Source organism: Teleopsis dalmanni, chromosome 1 (genome assembly GCF_002237135.1).
Source record: "Teleopsis dalmanni isolate 2A chromosome 1, ASM223713v2, whole genome shotgun sequence".
Lineage (NCBI taxonomy): Eukaryota > Metazoa > Arthropoda > Insecta > Diptera > Diopsidae > Teleopsis > Teleopsis dalmanni.
In genome coordinates, this window is record NC_051846.1 from 165,336,996 (window position 1) to 165,353,710 (window position 16,715).

The following is a 16,715-nucleotide window of genomic DNA, read 5'->3' on the forward strand; positions in this document are numbered from 1 at the left end:
AGCTGATTGGTGCAGTTAGTATGAATTATATATAATTTTATAATATTAATTTAATAAACAATTAATTAAAATTAAATATTAATTAATAAATAAATAAATAATTAATTTAATAAAATAAAAAGTATATAAAATAATTATTTTTGATGAATATAATATAAAGCAAATTTAATTATTATTTTTTGAGTTTTATTTTAAAATGCCAATAGGCCTTTTCGGTGGCTCGCAAGTACGGCAAAAAACAGCAAGTTGCTGGCCTATGCTGGCCTATACTGGCCGCAATGTATGCAAAACAACAACACTATTTTCTCTACCTCGGCCAGCATAGTTATGCTGGCCAACCACATCGGCCAGTAAAAAAAAAAATGTTACCAACGCAATAAGCGAACTATTGTGAACCTTCATTGAAAATTCCAACGAATAGTGCAATCAAATGTCAAAAATTGAGGAAATAAAAATTCAAACAGAATTCAAAAATTTGAAAAATCTTGAAAAGTAACGAAGAAATAATAAGAATGGAGAAATCGTAAGTATTAAGCACATTGAATTTTTTATTATGTTAGTTATTACCAAGTAACATTTATTTTATTTCATTTAATTTGTAGTTTACATACGTAAAATTAATAAACAAACATAATTTTTGAAGTTTTTCTAAAAAATTTTTTTATAGAAATACACGCAAACTATGGACCACAAAGGAAACGAAGTGTTTTCTAGAGTGCATTCATAACATTTAAAAAATCCGTGAAACAACTTGCATCCCTCGGCCGCTGCAAAACGTTGCTTTCTTCTCCCAACATCGACAGTACCTACAAAAATTTACTTATCTTAGTGTTTTATTTTTAAATTTCCAATATTCTTACCATTCCTTTTAATTCCGTGTTCATTTTAATTTTATAATATTTTTATAAAAATATATTTGATTTATATGCACATATACAAGATTTGCTGTTTGTCAAAACAAAACATTTGACAGATTGCAACAGTGATGCCAATGCCTCGCGTGGCCAACATAGGCCAACATGCATTTTTTGCCGTACTTGCGAGCCACCGAAAAGGCCTAATGATAATAATTAATAAATTAACAATTAATTAATTAATAAATAAATAAATAATTAATTTAATAAAATAAAAGGCATATAAAATAATTATTTTTGATGAATATAATATAAAGCAAATTTAATTATTATTTTTTGAGTTTTATTTTAAAATGCCAATGATAATAGTTATAAGGTGATTTTTATTTTTTTTATGATAACTGTTACGGTCTCTGGTATTAAATTTAACGTTGAATATGGAGTATTGCTTTTTGTGCATCGTTATGTTGTTGGTCATATATATCAACATTTGTGTCTTTAAGGAGCAAATTACTAGAATTTTTATACATTTAAGAGAAAAAATGTCAGTAAGCAACATAACTCATTTTATAAACATACATTTTATATATAGAAATGAACACATCATAACCAAAATTGTTGTTTTCAATGCAAATTATAAAATAAATAGTGAGAGAAAAAGCAATATGTCGGTTAAAATTTCATCATCAAAACCGAAGCTATCTGTCCTTTCAGGAGCAAATTATTAAAATTTCAATACGTTTTGGAGAAAAAGACTGGAAATAATTTAGCCTATTTTATAAGTCGCTAATATCTAATTCTTATACTTTCCGGTCTTAATATGGCGGTCTTAGACTGGCTTCGAATGAGTGATTTGGGTCAAAAATTACAATTGAGAAGCAAATGACTGATTTCTGCATACAAAATCTCATATGCGGAAATCAGATCCACACTCTCGCAATGTATCTCATTTTATATATATCAGTTTCGACGAGTTTTAAATGTGTTGCAAATGCAAATGAAAACATTGAACCTGGGATTTTGACAATTTGAGATAGCTGTTTTTGAAATATAAATAAATATTCGGTGGTTGCATTTCCTTGAAAACGATGTATCTCTTTTTGAAACTTCTACTTTCCAAAAAGTACTTCATCGAAGCTAAAAAGAAGTTTTCAGAGTATATGATGACTCATTTCAAATCAGTCATTTCAAACTGTTCACATTAGTTGTTTTTCATTTGTTCTCAGCTGATTTGTCAACGTGCCTGTTGATTTGATGTTTGGCTTGTGCCAAAAAAATGTTGGATGAAGGTAAAATATAACTTCATTATATATTTTTATAATATTTTAATATGTAATTGAAAAAATTGGCCAAAATGTCTTTTATTTTACAAATAAATTCATTTTTCAATTTTTATTGGTAAAATATTTTTTAATAATCATTTATTTTATAAATTTGATTTTTATATAATTTAAAATAATTTTTATTTAAATAAATATTTTATATAATTATTAATTTAATAATATTTAAATAAATTTAAATAATAATTATATATTATTTAATTTTGTTCATAATATATAAGTATATCCCTTATTTTAATAAACTTATTTTGTTCTCCTTTTCAAGTAAGAATAAAATTCTAATTCAAAATTTGAACTATTTAATGAATTATATTATACACATGATTCATATCAAAGATATATAAACGCATTTTACCACTCTTAAGTCTTGCTGGGTTATTCAGCAAAGAGAATTTCACTACACCGAAATTTTAACAACTGTTGAGTTTGACATTTGCAATCACAACTGAGTATATTGCCGCGGCACGTGTTCCTTTATTTTGTTGCTGGCATTGAATTATAGTTTGTTTTTTTTACATTTATTTTAATAGTACAAAATGCAGCACGACGATGTAAGTATAAAAGGATTCGTACTGTCAACAACAACTATATCAATTTATCAATATTTACTTTTTAGCTTGTGTGGAGCATCATAAACAAATCGTTTTGTTCACATAAAGTTCGGTAAGCATAAATATCAATAAAAATAGTGAATAATATTAACCATTTCATAAATTTTTTACAACAGAACTGATACGCGAACATTTTGTCGACATGAATACAATATAACCGGCTTATGTACAAGACGCACTTGCCCGCTCGCCAACTCTCAATATGCCACAGTCCGTGAAGAAAATGGTATTATTTATCTTTTCATGAAGACGGCCGAACGTTCACACATGCCGAACAAAACTTGGGAACGCGTCAAACTGTCAAGAAACTTTGAGAAAGCAATACAGCAAATAAATGAAAATTTAGTTTTCTGGCCTAAATATATGATAGCAAAAAATAAACAGCGCTTCTTGAAAATTACACAGTATCTGATGCGTATGCGTAAACTGAAATTGCGACGACAGAAACTTATAGTACCGCTGTCTAGGAAAATAGAAAGACGTGAAACTAGACGAGAACAAAAGGCGCTTATAGCAGCCAAAATTGATAATCATATTGAGAAGGAATTGTTGGAACGTTTGAAACGTGGCACGTATCAAGATATATACAACTTCCCGCAGACAGTCTTTAATAAGGCACTTGAAGCGGAAGAGATTGAAGATGAAGAAGCTGAACAAAGTGAGGAAGAAGAAGCCGAAGTTGAAAAAGAAATGGAACTTGATGAAGATGTACGACGTGAATTACTTGATGAAGAATTTGTTGAAGCTGAATCCGATTTGGAAGATGATGATGAGGAATATAGTGATGATGAGGATGCATTAAGTGATTCTGGTCAAAAAGAAGAAGTAGAATTGGAGAGTGATTTTGCATCATCAGATGAAGAGAATGGAGATGATATTGAGGTAAGCATATTGTTATCTGAATGATATATTTTAACAGTTGGATGAAATTTAAAAATTAACGCAGAGACGCTAATTGTGTACAAATACTACATGCAATTCTTTCTTATAAGTTGCAAAGTAGTTATGGACTATGTGTAATAGTTTAGATCTGTTATCTAATGTGTGTTTATATTACTTATTATAAAGTTATAAAAACAATTTATTTATGGGATGGTAGAATTAAACTAAGGCAGTCAGAGTAGATTATTGTGACTAAACCCGAAAGCATAAGAAATGAAAAATAATGGTTTAAAAATCAAAAAAAAAATACTTTTTACGTGAAGAAACTTCTCCATGTTTGTGCCTAACACTCTTCAAACATCCAGTGTAATTTGAATCTACTCTTTGTAGTGGTGGATATTGGAAGATCTAAAGGAACTTCATTTGATATGTTTGTGTTAACAAAAGCGACTTCCCTATCAAACAAAACCGTCCCAAAACACTCTTTCATGAGGATAAATTCTACACATTTCGGAGCAATTTTTCCATATATAAGCTTTTTTTAGATCCCAAAATTAATGTATTTTTTATAATACCAGAGGACTGAATCAGATGACTCAAATGAATCAGAAAATATGCCAAATCAATTGATTTCTTAATATTTTTAAGTCATTTGCAATCAATTTTGAAATAACCGGTCAAGTAATGCTCTAAAATCTCTAAATAATATATTTCACTTGCACTGATTTAATCTATTTAAAAATTATCCAGCGGAAATCTTCAGATGTATGTGCCTTTTAGGAGCCGTAAATGTTCTTAAAAAAGTGTCGTTTTGGAGTGTTTTTTTGTAAGCGCACATATTTTTGGTTTATTGCAATGATTATTTTGTATTTCTTTAAAAGGAGCAATATGTATAATGTCTAAATGGTTTACCATCTGTGAAAGTTTCCTTTGATTTTTGTGTTCTCTTAGGAGAATGGAGGATAAGCTTCTTACATTTAGTTAAATTAAACTAAAATTACACCCAGTTTAAATTAAATATCCATTGACATCTAAGCCACTGTTAGTTCTCATCAAATCTGCTATTTAAGTATCGATGAATTGATATTTATCGATTGTTGTACCATTGCTTTACATTCTCCAGCGGAGCAGAGTTTAATTAATCAACAAAGGTTATTTAAATGGTTGATGAATACATATAGAGATAATCTTGTAAGATAATCTTTGAACTCTATTTGAATAGACTTGGTAAAATTTTGTTTTAATTTTAATAATATTTATCGATATTTATAGTTTTCGATAACACTTAAAGCTTAAAGTTTAAATAATCAACAAAGTTTATTTAAATGTTTGATGAATACATATTTAGATAATCTTGTAAGATAATCTTTGAATCTTATTTGAATAGACTTGGTAAAATTTTGTTTTAATTTTAATGATATTTATCGATATTTATAGTTTTCGATAACGTTTACAGCTCCACTAATAAATACTAGTAGTAGATGATTTTACTAAATAATAACACTATTCGTCAGTGATATTATCTGTGTTAGATAATGATCCAACCTTTTATTTTTTTTTCTGTATATTATATACAAATATAGATTTAGACATATATATGTATGTATATATATAGCCTTATCTATAAATTCATGTTAGTTGTGATAATACGTAGTTTTTGTGTTGACTTGTCGTAATTTAAAATGGGTCGTAAATGTAAGTCAGTGATTATCTAGTCCGCTAGATAGTTAAAAGCTATTGAATTGTTCAGTCACTTAAGTAGTATTTATGATCAATTTTTTATTTATCGCTTCATATGCAAAACAATATAGAAGCATAATTATATTTTTTGCATTTATAATAAGCAAGATTGATCATTATTATCGAATAATTACGTGTTTTTCATGTATTGAATGAAACTTGTAATTAAATAGCTGTAATTTAAAATTGACAAAGAAATGATAAAATCTTAAGCGTGTGATTAGTATTTACTATTAAAAAATGAAAAAAATGTCTACGAGTATAAATAATATTTGCTCTTAAGTAGTAAGTCGGCAACAAAGTCAACGACGATGCAGCAGAACAATTCTAAAGTTCAAGTTAATAAATTTTTTACTCGAAAAGTAATTTAAATTATTATCAATTATTTTTTGATACTTGAAGCTATAACAAAAGCTTTTTAATGGAATATAATGAAGAACATTTATTAAAATAACGGATGATCAAATTATACACAGCCCTATATAATTTCTTTTTTTAAATCGATTGCTTGTATATTTAATTGAAGTTATATAAACAGTTTTCCGTTAGTAGTGATATTAATAATTAAAACTAGGAGATACAGTTTCAAAGAATAATTTAATAATACCCTACCATAGATAATACCAATACCCTAGAAATCAACTTTGAAAAATGATACTCGTATAGGTCAATTGTTTTGAGAGTCCATCTCATACCATTGAAAAAAAATTGTAACTATTTTTCAAGGAGTAGGGAGATGTTTGAGATTATTAAGGAGATGTGATATTCGCTTCTTACAATCTCATAGTTCAATTATAGATTTAAACTATTTTTCAAGGAGTAGAGAGAGATTTGTGAGTATTTAGGCGATGTAATATTTGCTTCTTACAATATCAGATTTCATCATCATACATGTAGTCCATGTAGGACCTTAACCTGTTTAACAACAGTCTTCCATTCTTCTCTGTTTTTAATGTCAGAGTTCAGGGTCTTAAAGTTGAGTACAAAGAATTCAGAATATTGCAAATTGTTTTTATAGCATAAACCTCCTCACGGTAAAGTAAATGCAATTGTCAGTGACACCTAAAAATGAGATGCTTGGCGCAGGTAAAGTCAGTTGTGACTACAGCTTATAGTAATCTACAATCTATAATATATAAAAACCTGTTAAGTTTTTGTTGACTTCTTGTATTTAAAATTCATTTTATATAAAAATTGTTGAAAGTGGAAAGATGTTTGAGAGTAGAAAGGGGATGTGCTGTCTGCTGCTTATAACATCAGAATTTAGTGTTCTTATTTTAACTATTATGAATACAAAATAGTTGCAAATAGCTTCCATAGCATAAACCTCTTCTCAACAAAGTAAATATTATAGTCAGTGATTCGCAAAAAATTAGGTGCTTAATAATGTTGTCAGTGAGTACACTTTCTAGAGTAATCTATAGTTTATAATATATGTTTAAGAAAACCTATAAAGTTCTCGTTAATTTTTGGTAACATCAGTTTGAACTGTTTATAATGTGTGTATGTATATTTATATGACTCCGTTTACTTTGGATCAAAAAATACCATATCCGATGAAGTTCTTGTGTGTTCATTTCTCATTTTGTGTCCCGATATATTGAAGTGGTCAGAGTACGAATAGCTAAAGAGATGTGTTTCCCCCAAAATATTCAATTTACTTCTATACCTATTTATTCTTTTTTGTTGGTTAGGTCTTTTAGGAATTAACTGTCCTTGAAAACATACACTCGATTATTTTTCCTATTCACCGATAATTCGTAAATAGTTCCATAGTTCAAATTTTAGAAAAATTTGATCTCTAAGAAAATTATTTATTTTTCAATTCTATAAAGAACAAGTCAGATTTAGATTTTAATTAGATAATTAAGTCAGATATTAAAATTGTCGCCAATTTAAAGTTGGATTCAATAAAAAATGCGAAATTTGATCTCTAAGAATATTATTATTTTTTTTTTCAATTCTATAAAGAACAAATCGGATTTAGAATCTACTTAGATAATTATGTCAGATTTGAAAATTGTCGATATAAAGTTGGATTCAATATAAAGTTAGATTCAGTTAGATTCCAAGAAAGCGAGGTCCATCTAACATCTCTGCTGTTCTTACGAACACCCAACCTGTGAACTCCATATCATATGAAAGTAATGAACGCAGTCATCTATCTCGTGTAACTTTGGGTTTTAACCACAGTCCGCATAATACTTCCATTATATAATAGGAGCTATTCTCAATTGATCAGATTAGTCGAAGTTCTGATGGGGTGTTATAAGTGAAACTCTTTCTATCATTTGTACTTCAAACAGTATCGAGTGATGATCATTCGATCTTAGAAACCTTTTACGACAGGCATGCCTTACCTTGGGCATATTCTAATCCATTTTCCGCAGGGGTTGGTATGAAGACAACGAGTTTTATGCTGACAACAGTTTTCTTAAGCTTTGGCAGATACAAATGGGAACAATGAAATTATTATCGATCCTATGATCGCCAAATCCACATGTAAGAAAAACCAACAATTATAACATCTGAAGGTTTTAACAAACTTCAAGTATAGCACCGCCCGTTTTTATAAGAATAATAAAAACTATTTAATAACTTTAGAAATTTTAGTATTTTTTTATCTAAGTAAATTGTATAATTGTATTGGGTTATGCTTCTATTAACTGTCGTAATTCTTTTCTCAAACTCTTCTATTTAACTATCACGGCACTACTTGGAGAGTAGCCGCGGCCCGGTGTTCGAACCACGTACCTATCTCAATTAAATCACTTGATTAATTATTTTTTTATTTATTAGCCACTGTTTTTGTTATGATTGCATTTTAATTTATTTCAAGCCGGCACTTAAATTTTATTTTACAAAAAATAAATATTATGTTTGTTTTAATTGTAATGACATAAACAAAAAAAAAAAAAATTATTTATCTCAGCATTTCGAACACGGTAGGTCGGAACGTTGTCTGGTACGCGTTTGATTAGACTCATTTCATTACGGCAGTAACTTTTGCTCTACCAGCAGTCGACCGTTTCGGCCCGTCGTCGTCTCTCGTTTGTTCATATTTGCGCCATAAATTCGTATATAAATTAAATAAAATAAATAAAAGTGAAATATAATAAATTATTAAATAAAGCAAGTAATTTAATAAAATATTTCTAGATAAAATCGAAGCAGTAAAAAATAAATAATAAAAATTATTGTGTCAAATTATAGCTTCTGCTGCTGTGTAAGCTTTATTCTTTCGATATGATTTTAAGTGCTGATTAGTGGCAAACATTATTGTAGAATTTTTAGATTATAAATAATATTACATTATTATTTTTGTATTATTATTAAATAATGAATTTAAATATATTTTTTCATATCCCAAATATACCAAATATCGTTTTGTCAAATCAAATCCGGCAACTAAACGTGTTCATTGCAAGGGCAAAATTTTGAAAATTGTTGATTTAAGTATTTCAGTTTAAAATTAATTAACACGCTTCTATTAACAAAATAATAATTGTTATTGTTATTGCTGTTTTCTTGAAACTTATGAATAAATAAAAATAAAAATAATAATAATAGCAGAGCAGAGCAGTGTATTATTTAGTTGTGTTACAAAAGTTCAATGTGTTTCAAATAATTCAATAATTTACTCAATGAATCTAAGTTATTTATTTTTTTTTGAATAGCTAAATAGTAAAATTTTAAACAAATTATAATTATTTTAAAATTTAATATACATACGGTGTTTTGCGTTATATTTTATTTCTTTAAAAAATATAAAATTTAAATTAGAAAAATATAAATTATATTAATTAAAAATTCGTTTTAATACAGGACACGCCTGTTATACCCGGTGCCTTTGTACTCGCGCCTAAATATATTAAATCAAAGAAAGACACAAGTAAGTCGGATAGTAAAGACAGTAAACCTACGAGTAAACGTCGTCTTCGGAAAGCTAAACCAGAAATTGAATATGAGATGGAAACTGAAGCTAATACGTCAATGCAAAGGATACGCCGTTAAGGTATATGGGTCAAGTATTTTATTTGACAGTGAGATTGTGTTTTATATATATAGATATTATGAAATTAGATAAAAAATGATATATAAAATAATAAAAAGAAAAAATAAATATAATATTTAAACAGATTTCTGTATATAATTTATTTTAAATATTTTAACATTTATTAACTCTGGACTTTGTTCAGAAAGCTTCAAGGGCTTTGTGTAATCAATATTGAAATTGGTACAAGAGGAGTCTTCTGGCCGCAGTACCGGCTGTTGGGCGATTTTACGTTTTAAACTTTTAATAATTTAATAATAACTGTGGGTATTATGATTAATGTACATATTTGTATATTCACTAATACGCGCGGGTGTTATTCTATAACACAAAAAAGTAAGTATCTCACTTAAGCAAACAATACTAACCCGCTACATTTTAGATGCAGTAGCGTTGAAGTTTTTACGATATTGATATATGAAAAAAAAAAAACAAAAAAAATTCTGAATACCAATTATTTCAATTATTTTAAAACCAGATATTAACAGTGCCCTTACTATAGAGTTACTTGTGGATAATTTATATTTCAATGAAAAATTCTGAACAGCAATTATTATAGTAAAACCAGACATACAAAGTGCGCTTATTATAAAGTTACTTGTTGATATTTATGTATATCAAGGAAATAAATTTAAATAAAAAAAATAATAATCTTAATATTAAATTAATTACTGATATTAATTAATGACATGTTATGCAGACAGTCATGGTCTCGTCGGATGGAAAATTGTTGTTGTATGCAATGTAAATCAAATATTAGAAATTAAGAGCGAATAAGGATTTGACGGATTTGAATATCAAAGAAAAGACAAACATTTTTTAGTTATTTTTTTTTAAATTTGGCTGACAATACAACCCTGTTTTGAATATTGCCAAGTACTCATCAGCAGTGGTCTTAGGAAATATGGGAATTTCTTTTTAATTAGTTTATATAAAATTATATATATATAGGAATATTATTAACAGTAAAAAGCACTCAAAAGTCCCTACTGTATTCTTGAAAAAGAATTTGAGAATCTTTAAGTCCATTTGCGCAGAAGGGCGATCTAGCAGATGCCACAATCACGAACTGAACGCTATCTAATTCGAAGTAGACACAGTTAGAAAAATAAGTTCGGTTGTTATTGTTATAACCCGCGGGGATCTGAAAAGCAGTTAGAATAAAAGGAATTACGTGACGAATATAGGGGTTTGGATGTGGATGGGTGTGTGAAAGGGGAAGGGATTGTTAGGGAGTAGCGTAGGATTGGGTAATGGGTGAGATTTAAATTGAACTTAACTAGAATCAATATTTATATTCAAAGGGATTAAGGACGGTAGGCTCTTGTTTTTCATATGATTGACTAGAAGCCTGTATTGAAAATATTTTGTGATAGATTTTATAGTAAACGGCAACCAAGCAGTGTATGTCTGCACACATCCACTTGGTCTGGAAAAGTTACTGAAATGTTGTATATTTGAAGGTTAGGTTAAGTTGAAGTGGCGGTCTTACACAACAAAACCCACGTGAATTTAAATAATGGCACGTTTCACGGTATCACGGATTACCGTTTCATAGGCAGAGTAAATGGATTCCCAAAAGAAATGCAGTTAATAGCGTATAGACAACGATAAAAGGCACTACTCTCACTACTCTCCTGACTACTCTCCTACTCTCCTCCTGTCTATAAATTTAGTTGAGTGCCTAATTTTGTAGGTTGGTAAGAGAAGTTGACCGAAAGACATTTAACCTTGCATTGACTAAATATAGGCAGATTACAAAGAAGGTGCAACACGGATTCCACGAATTGTTTTCAGAAGCATGTGTATCTATTTCAACTAAGAAGATGTTTTTGTAAAAACTGGTAGCAATCTGTTATGATAGTTTCTATTATTGTTTGAATACTATAGTTTATTTTAGGAATACCAACTGTAGAGTATCAAAATCAAAGTATTGAAATATTTCCACAATTCTTACTATTTTCACTTGTTCACATTGCGCTTAAAGTAATGCACTTATATAGCAGATTCTTTTTGTTCAGAATGTAACCGGTTTCAACTGATGACGTATAGTAATTAAAACAAACTCAATCGTAAGAGTATTAACAATTTATTAAAAAAAAAAATTATTTATAGTATTGCCTATACAGATTTGCAAAACCGGATTAAAATATATTTTACATGACATTGATATAAATTGCCGTTCTATATAAGCTGATGAACCTGCATGGGCTCACGTTTCATTTTTCAGCATCTTTATAGATTGTCAGTTTTGTTATTATATATATGTATATGTAAGAAATATTACCATTTAGTTTATTACAAAAAAATATTTAAAGTTATATTGTTAGATATTTTTTTGTTTTCAAAGACCTTTAAATATATGATATATGTGTATTGAAGTAATATATGTATACCTAACAGATTTCAAGCTCCTAAAGAATAGTTGATAATGTATTTATTAGCATATCTCTCATTAACGCTTATCTCATTTTATGTGGCTTATAACAATGTTTAAACAATTATTTTTTTTTTTTGCTCTAAGTCCGATAATATTTACTTAACATTAACAATATGCAGTTGCAAAATTACGTTGACTTAAACTGCAATATTGTTTACTTTGATATACATTTAGACATACATACTTATGCATATATTATTAATTTTTAACTATTAAAAGAAAAAAACGAAAAAATATTTAAGACTGTAGGCAACTATTTCTCGACACCTCAGTTCCAAATATATTATTTTTAATTCTTTTAAAGTTTAACAATACATTTTTAATAATTATGAAAAAATGTGTAATTAATAAAAAAAATTTAAATGTAATTAAAAGATGGCATCTACTTTCAACATGGTTTACTTAGACACCAATATGTAGGTAATCTTTAAGACATCACAATGGGTCATAAATATCCTAAAGTGGAAGTGCTCATAGCTGTATCGGTACTCGCGCTAATTAAGCATCTATATGTAGGTCACCTTTAAGGCATCACAATGTGCCAAAAACATACTAAAGTAGAAGTACTGATAGTTGTATCGGTATTCGATTTCCTAAACTAACCTAATTAGGAACTAATAAGTCTGATCGTTATAATAACAAAAAAAATTTAAACACTTTAGCTGAGTGAAAAATTTTAAATAGAACCCTGATTCAAATCTGGGAACCACTAAGTAATTTTAAATAAATGGAACATGCCATTCAGAAAATCTTTGGATATAACGGATAGCCTTTTTGGGAAACGAGAATCAATAGTGAATTATTGATTTCTTATGAGAAATTTATTTAGGTAAATATAAAAATATTTAGATTAGTGCTACATTCTATTTCAACGTGTTCCACAGGTCCGATTCCAATTAGACCTACTTCGAAATCCAATCAGTATCTTTTTAATTAGTTTTCACTATAGAAATGAGCAACATTATCACTTGTAAAATCAGTCATCGTAGATTGTTTGGTTGCAATGACAGGCCATCAGATAACTTCCTTAAACCTCGATTGGAGATTTTTAGCCGTTTTGCTACCACATTACTCGCACGAACTCCTTATATAGAAGAGTATAGTCTAAATCCATACCGACGAATTTAGATAATTTAGTAGGTCTTTTATCTTTACCGATTAACAGTCTAATAAACTGTCAAAGAAGTATCTTCCTAAAAATCTATTTTTTCTGAATGCCAACACGTTCCACAGGTCTGATTCTAATTAGACCTACTACGAAATCCAATCAGTATCTTTTCAATTAGTTTTCACTACAGAAATGATCAACATTATCACTTGTAAAATCAGTCATCGTTGATTGTTTGGTTGCAGTGACAGGCCATCAGTTGACTTCCTTGTACCTCGGTTGAAGATTTTAAGCCGTTTCTCTACCACATTACTCGCTCGAACTCCTTATATAGAAGAGTATTTTTTAGATAATTTAGTAGGTCTTTCACCGATTAACAGTCTAATAAACTGTCAAAGAAGTATCTTACTAAAAATCTATTTCTTCTGGATGCCAAAGCCGGGCATTCACAGAGAAAATGTCATCGTATTGGTGAATATTTCTATTAAAAAGGGAAAAGGATAAGTCAGAAACCAAATCGATTATTTAAGTTTATAATAGATGAATGTTATGATTTAATTGGTTTAATTTATAAATTTAGGTGTTAATATAATAATATTAGTTATGAATAACGATCGGATTTATATATCTTAATATACTTTTTAATTTAATGGATTTCAAAAGAATGATGAAAAAGATGAAGAAAAAGAAATTCAGCGCTCAGAAATTGATTCAATAATCTAAATAGATATACTCGATATGTTGAATCTCAAACGGGGTAAGGTTTAAGGAACTGAAGTTCTTTTTGAAATAAAACGGATGATTCCATGCATACATATGTCTATTCATTAGTAATGCATCACCCGGAAATTAATTTTTTTACGGGCCTCTACATTGAGTGTGTAAATAGGATCATATTTTATAACCTTTGTTTAAGTTTTTAATAGACGTGCCCATTGTTTTGTTATTTCAGAAGAAATTATGAATAATATTGCAATTATCAGTGATTAAATAAAAATTTTCTTTATATGAAATTTTATACTTTTAATTCCGAAAATGTTTCCATAACTGGGAGCACTCACTTAGTCATCTTCAGGTCAGTTCCTACATTTTATTTAATTGTGTTTAAAATTTTGATTTAAAAAAAAAATTATTAAAAACAATTCAAAATATAAATTACATTTACGTTAACCCTGAATAAACAAAAGTTCAGAAAACTCATGTAACCATAAAATCTGATACTTCATCTTAAACATTATATACTATTACACAGTAATTAATATACATTCATTACACACATATGTATATGTAAACTAAATATTTATATATGTATATATAATAAATAAATAACATTACATACTATTTTAATTACTTACATTATTTATTGTTTAAAAATCAAAATGTTATACATACATATATATGTATATATATATAAAAGTGTAAAAATCCAAACCCACATTTTTTGTAGCCCCAATAAAATTTTCTGACTCAGCTTTTCAGATAATTACTGAATTTTCTTCAGTAAATCGTGACGTCAAAATTAGGTGAACCAATAAAATAAAATTAGAATTGCAAAAAATTCATACGACATTGAATTGCTTCCTCTGATATTATTTTCATTTAATTTTTTTATTTGCGAATAAACTCCAGCATGTAATATTAATAATAGATAGTGAATCTTATCTCTAAAACTTTATTACTACGAAAAAAAAATCTCAGCACCTCTCTCTCAGATCGTATAATTATTCCATAAGCAGAGAAGAAAATACATAACATATTTAGCTTGAATCTATTTTTGTTATAAAATAATCTATGCAAAATTATTGGATTAAGATAAGTGCTTATTTTACATTAGGGTACTATACTATAATAACACCTTATGTTGTACATAGAATTCTTATCAGATATCCGATGCTTTTTCTATTTTTTGGTATTTGTGAAGAAGTTAGTATATTTTATCTTTATTTTAATATATGTACATCACATTTTCTTAATATTAGTTAGTAATTTTCTACAATTAATTAATATTATTGCTATTGGATTTCACAATAGACATTGTCTTATCGACTGTCCGAGGATAGCATCATTAGATAACTACACAAACATACGTAGCAGACACTAATACTGAAATAATTTACAGTTTTTACGTTAAGAATGAATATTATTACTCAAACACAGACGCTGCACAAGAGATTTGGAGGTTTCCAGTCTTTAAGAGTGGCAAAATCCATTGAAGACATTTTACTCATTTGTCCCAAATTGTCTTTAAAGTCTATCTTACATTGGAATTGTTCAGTTTTAAGGTATTTCTTCATATCTAGATGTCTTTGATAATGAATCGATCAATTTCTAACCAGGTATTTATTCATCATTACTTGGATATATGTCTATAATTTCTTACCAGTAAAAATTTGGTATTGTTTCCCAATGTTTCAATGTCAAGACACATAGTATAATATGATTTGATTATGTTATTCGAAAGCTAGGTAACAAAATGATACTTAAAGGAAAGTAAAATGGTTCCAGACTGCGGAATAAATGCCAACACGTAGTTTAACTGGACTTAGGAATTATAAACATCCGTGATTACGAGGGCAAAATTTTAACAACAATTAGAATAATAAAATAATAATCAGAATAATGTTTTAGTTGAATAGAACCCCTTTAAATGTGTGGCTTGATTATAACCTTGATTAGATTCTATATTTTAATTTTTTTTTTGTATTAAATTGATATTAAATGTCCGCGTTGAAGAAAGAAACTAAATTCTAAATATAAACTATTGTTTTAAATAAAGAAGTTTTCGTTGAACAGTAGTGAATTGCAACAACAAAAATTTTTATTATTTTAATTAATTGAATTTTTAGCTGACCATACAGCTGTTTCGAATATTGCCAAATATCCATCATCAGTTGTCTTGGAATAATTTCTTAAATGCTCAATTGCGTATTCCATTTCTTTCATTATTTTCGCCAGAAAATCCTGCCTATTCTATTTCTTTTCTACCAACAGATTGATTTGATACTATGGAATCCATGCAATTACTTCTTCTGATAATTCTAAACACAATAATGTTGTATGATAAAAATATAAAATGTGGAATTCTAATTATTGCAAACGGCATAAAAAATGAGATATTAAAGGCAATCTTATTGGATATTTTGGATACAAGTGGAAGAGAAGAAAGATTTCCACTTGACTGTTAGTCATTGATCAAGGAATTATACGTAGTTTCTTTTATAACGATTTTCAAAAGAGATTTCCATTTGTCTGATGGTTATTAATATATATATATATGTATATAAAATGTTTCTTATTTTTACAAAATATCAATTAATTATACTTCACACTATAAAATTTTTTTTAAACACCTTTATGACTGCAACACCAAATTATTTATGTGGTGTTGTGTTGCTGGAATATGATACACACTTAATTTTAAATTCTTATAATTTTAATTTTTAATTAAACATAAAATTAATTTATTTAATAATGTACAAAGACTTTAATTTATAATATTTTTCAATATAAACTATTTGTGCTGTTTAAATTTAATTGCCTCTTATACTTCGCCTAAAGTAACGATTTTTTTTAATTTCAATCAAGTGCATTTTTTATTTTTTACATATTTTTTTATTTTATGAAACTAAAACTAACTTTTTACAAGAATTAAATAAAGTCGCTTCTGCGGCATTTACAAAAACATT

At 27.9% G+C, this 16,715-nt stretch overlaps 1 protein-coding gene across 1 annotated transcript; it reads left to right on the plus strand.

Moving 5' to 3' along the window:
• Positions 1–2,627: 2,627 nt before the first annotated feature.
• On the plus strand, positions 2,628–9,513 carry LOC119669899 (protein MAK16 homolog). Its single transcript, XM_038079946.1, has 4 exons — positions 2,628–2,745; positions 2,811–2,857; positions 2,922–3,687; positions 9,253–9,513. Exons 1-4 carry the CDS (start codon positions 2,731–2,733, stop codon positions 9,439–9,441), a joined length of 1,017 nt encoding a protein of 338 aa, XP_037935874.1. The 5' UTR covers positions 2,628–2,730; the 3' UTR covers positions 9,442–9,513.
• The last annotated feature ends 7,202 nt before the right edge of the window (positions 9,514–16,715 follow it).

Coding starts and splice junctions, on each gene's coding strand:
- LOC119669899 (XM_038079946.1), top strand. Junction 2,858..2,921: donor TTTTGTTCACATAAAGTTCG/GTAAGCATAAAT, acceptor TTTTTACAACAG/AACTGATACGCGAACATTTT. Junction 3,688..9,252: donor AGAATGGAGATGATATTGAG/GTAAGCATATTG, acceptor GTTTTAATACAG/GACACGCCTGTTATACCCGG.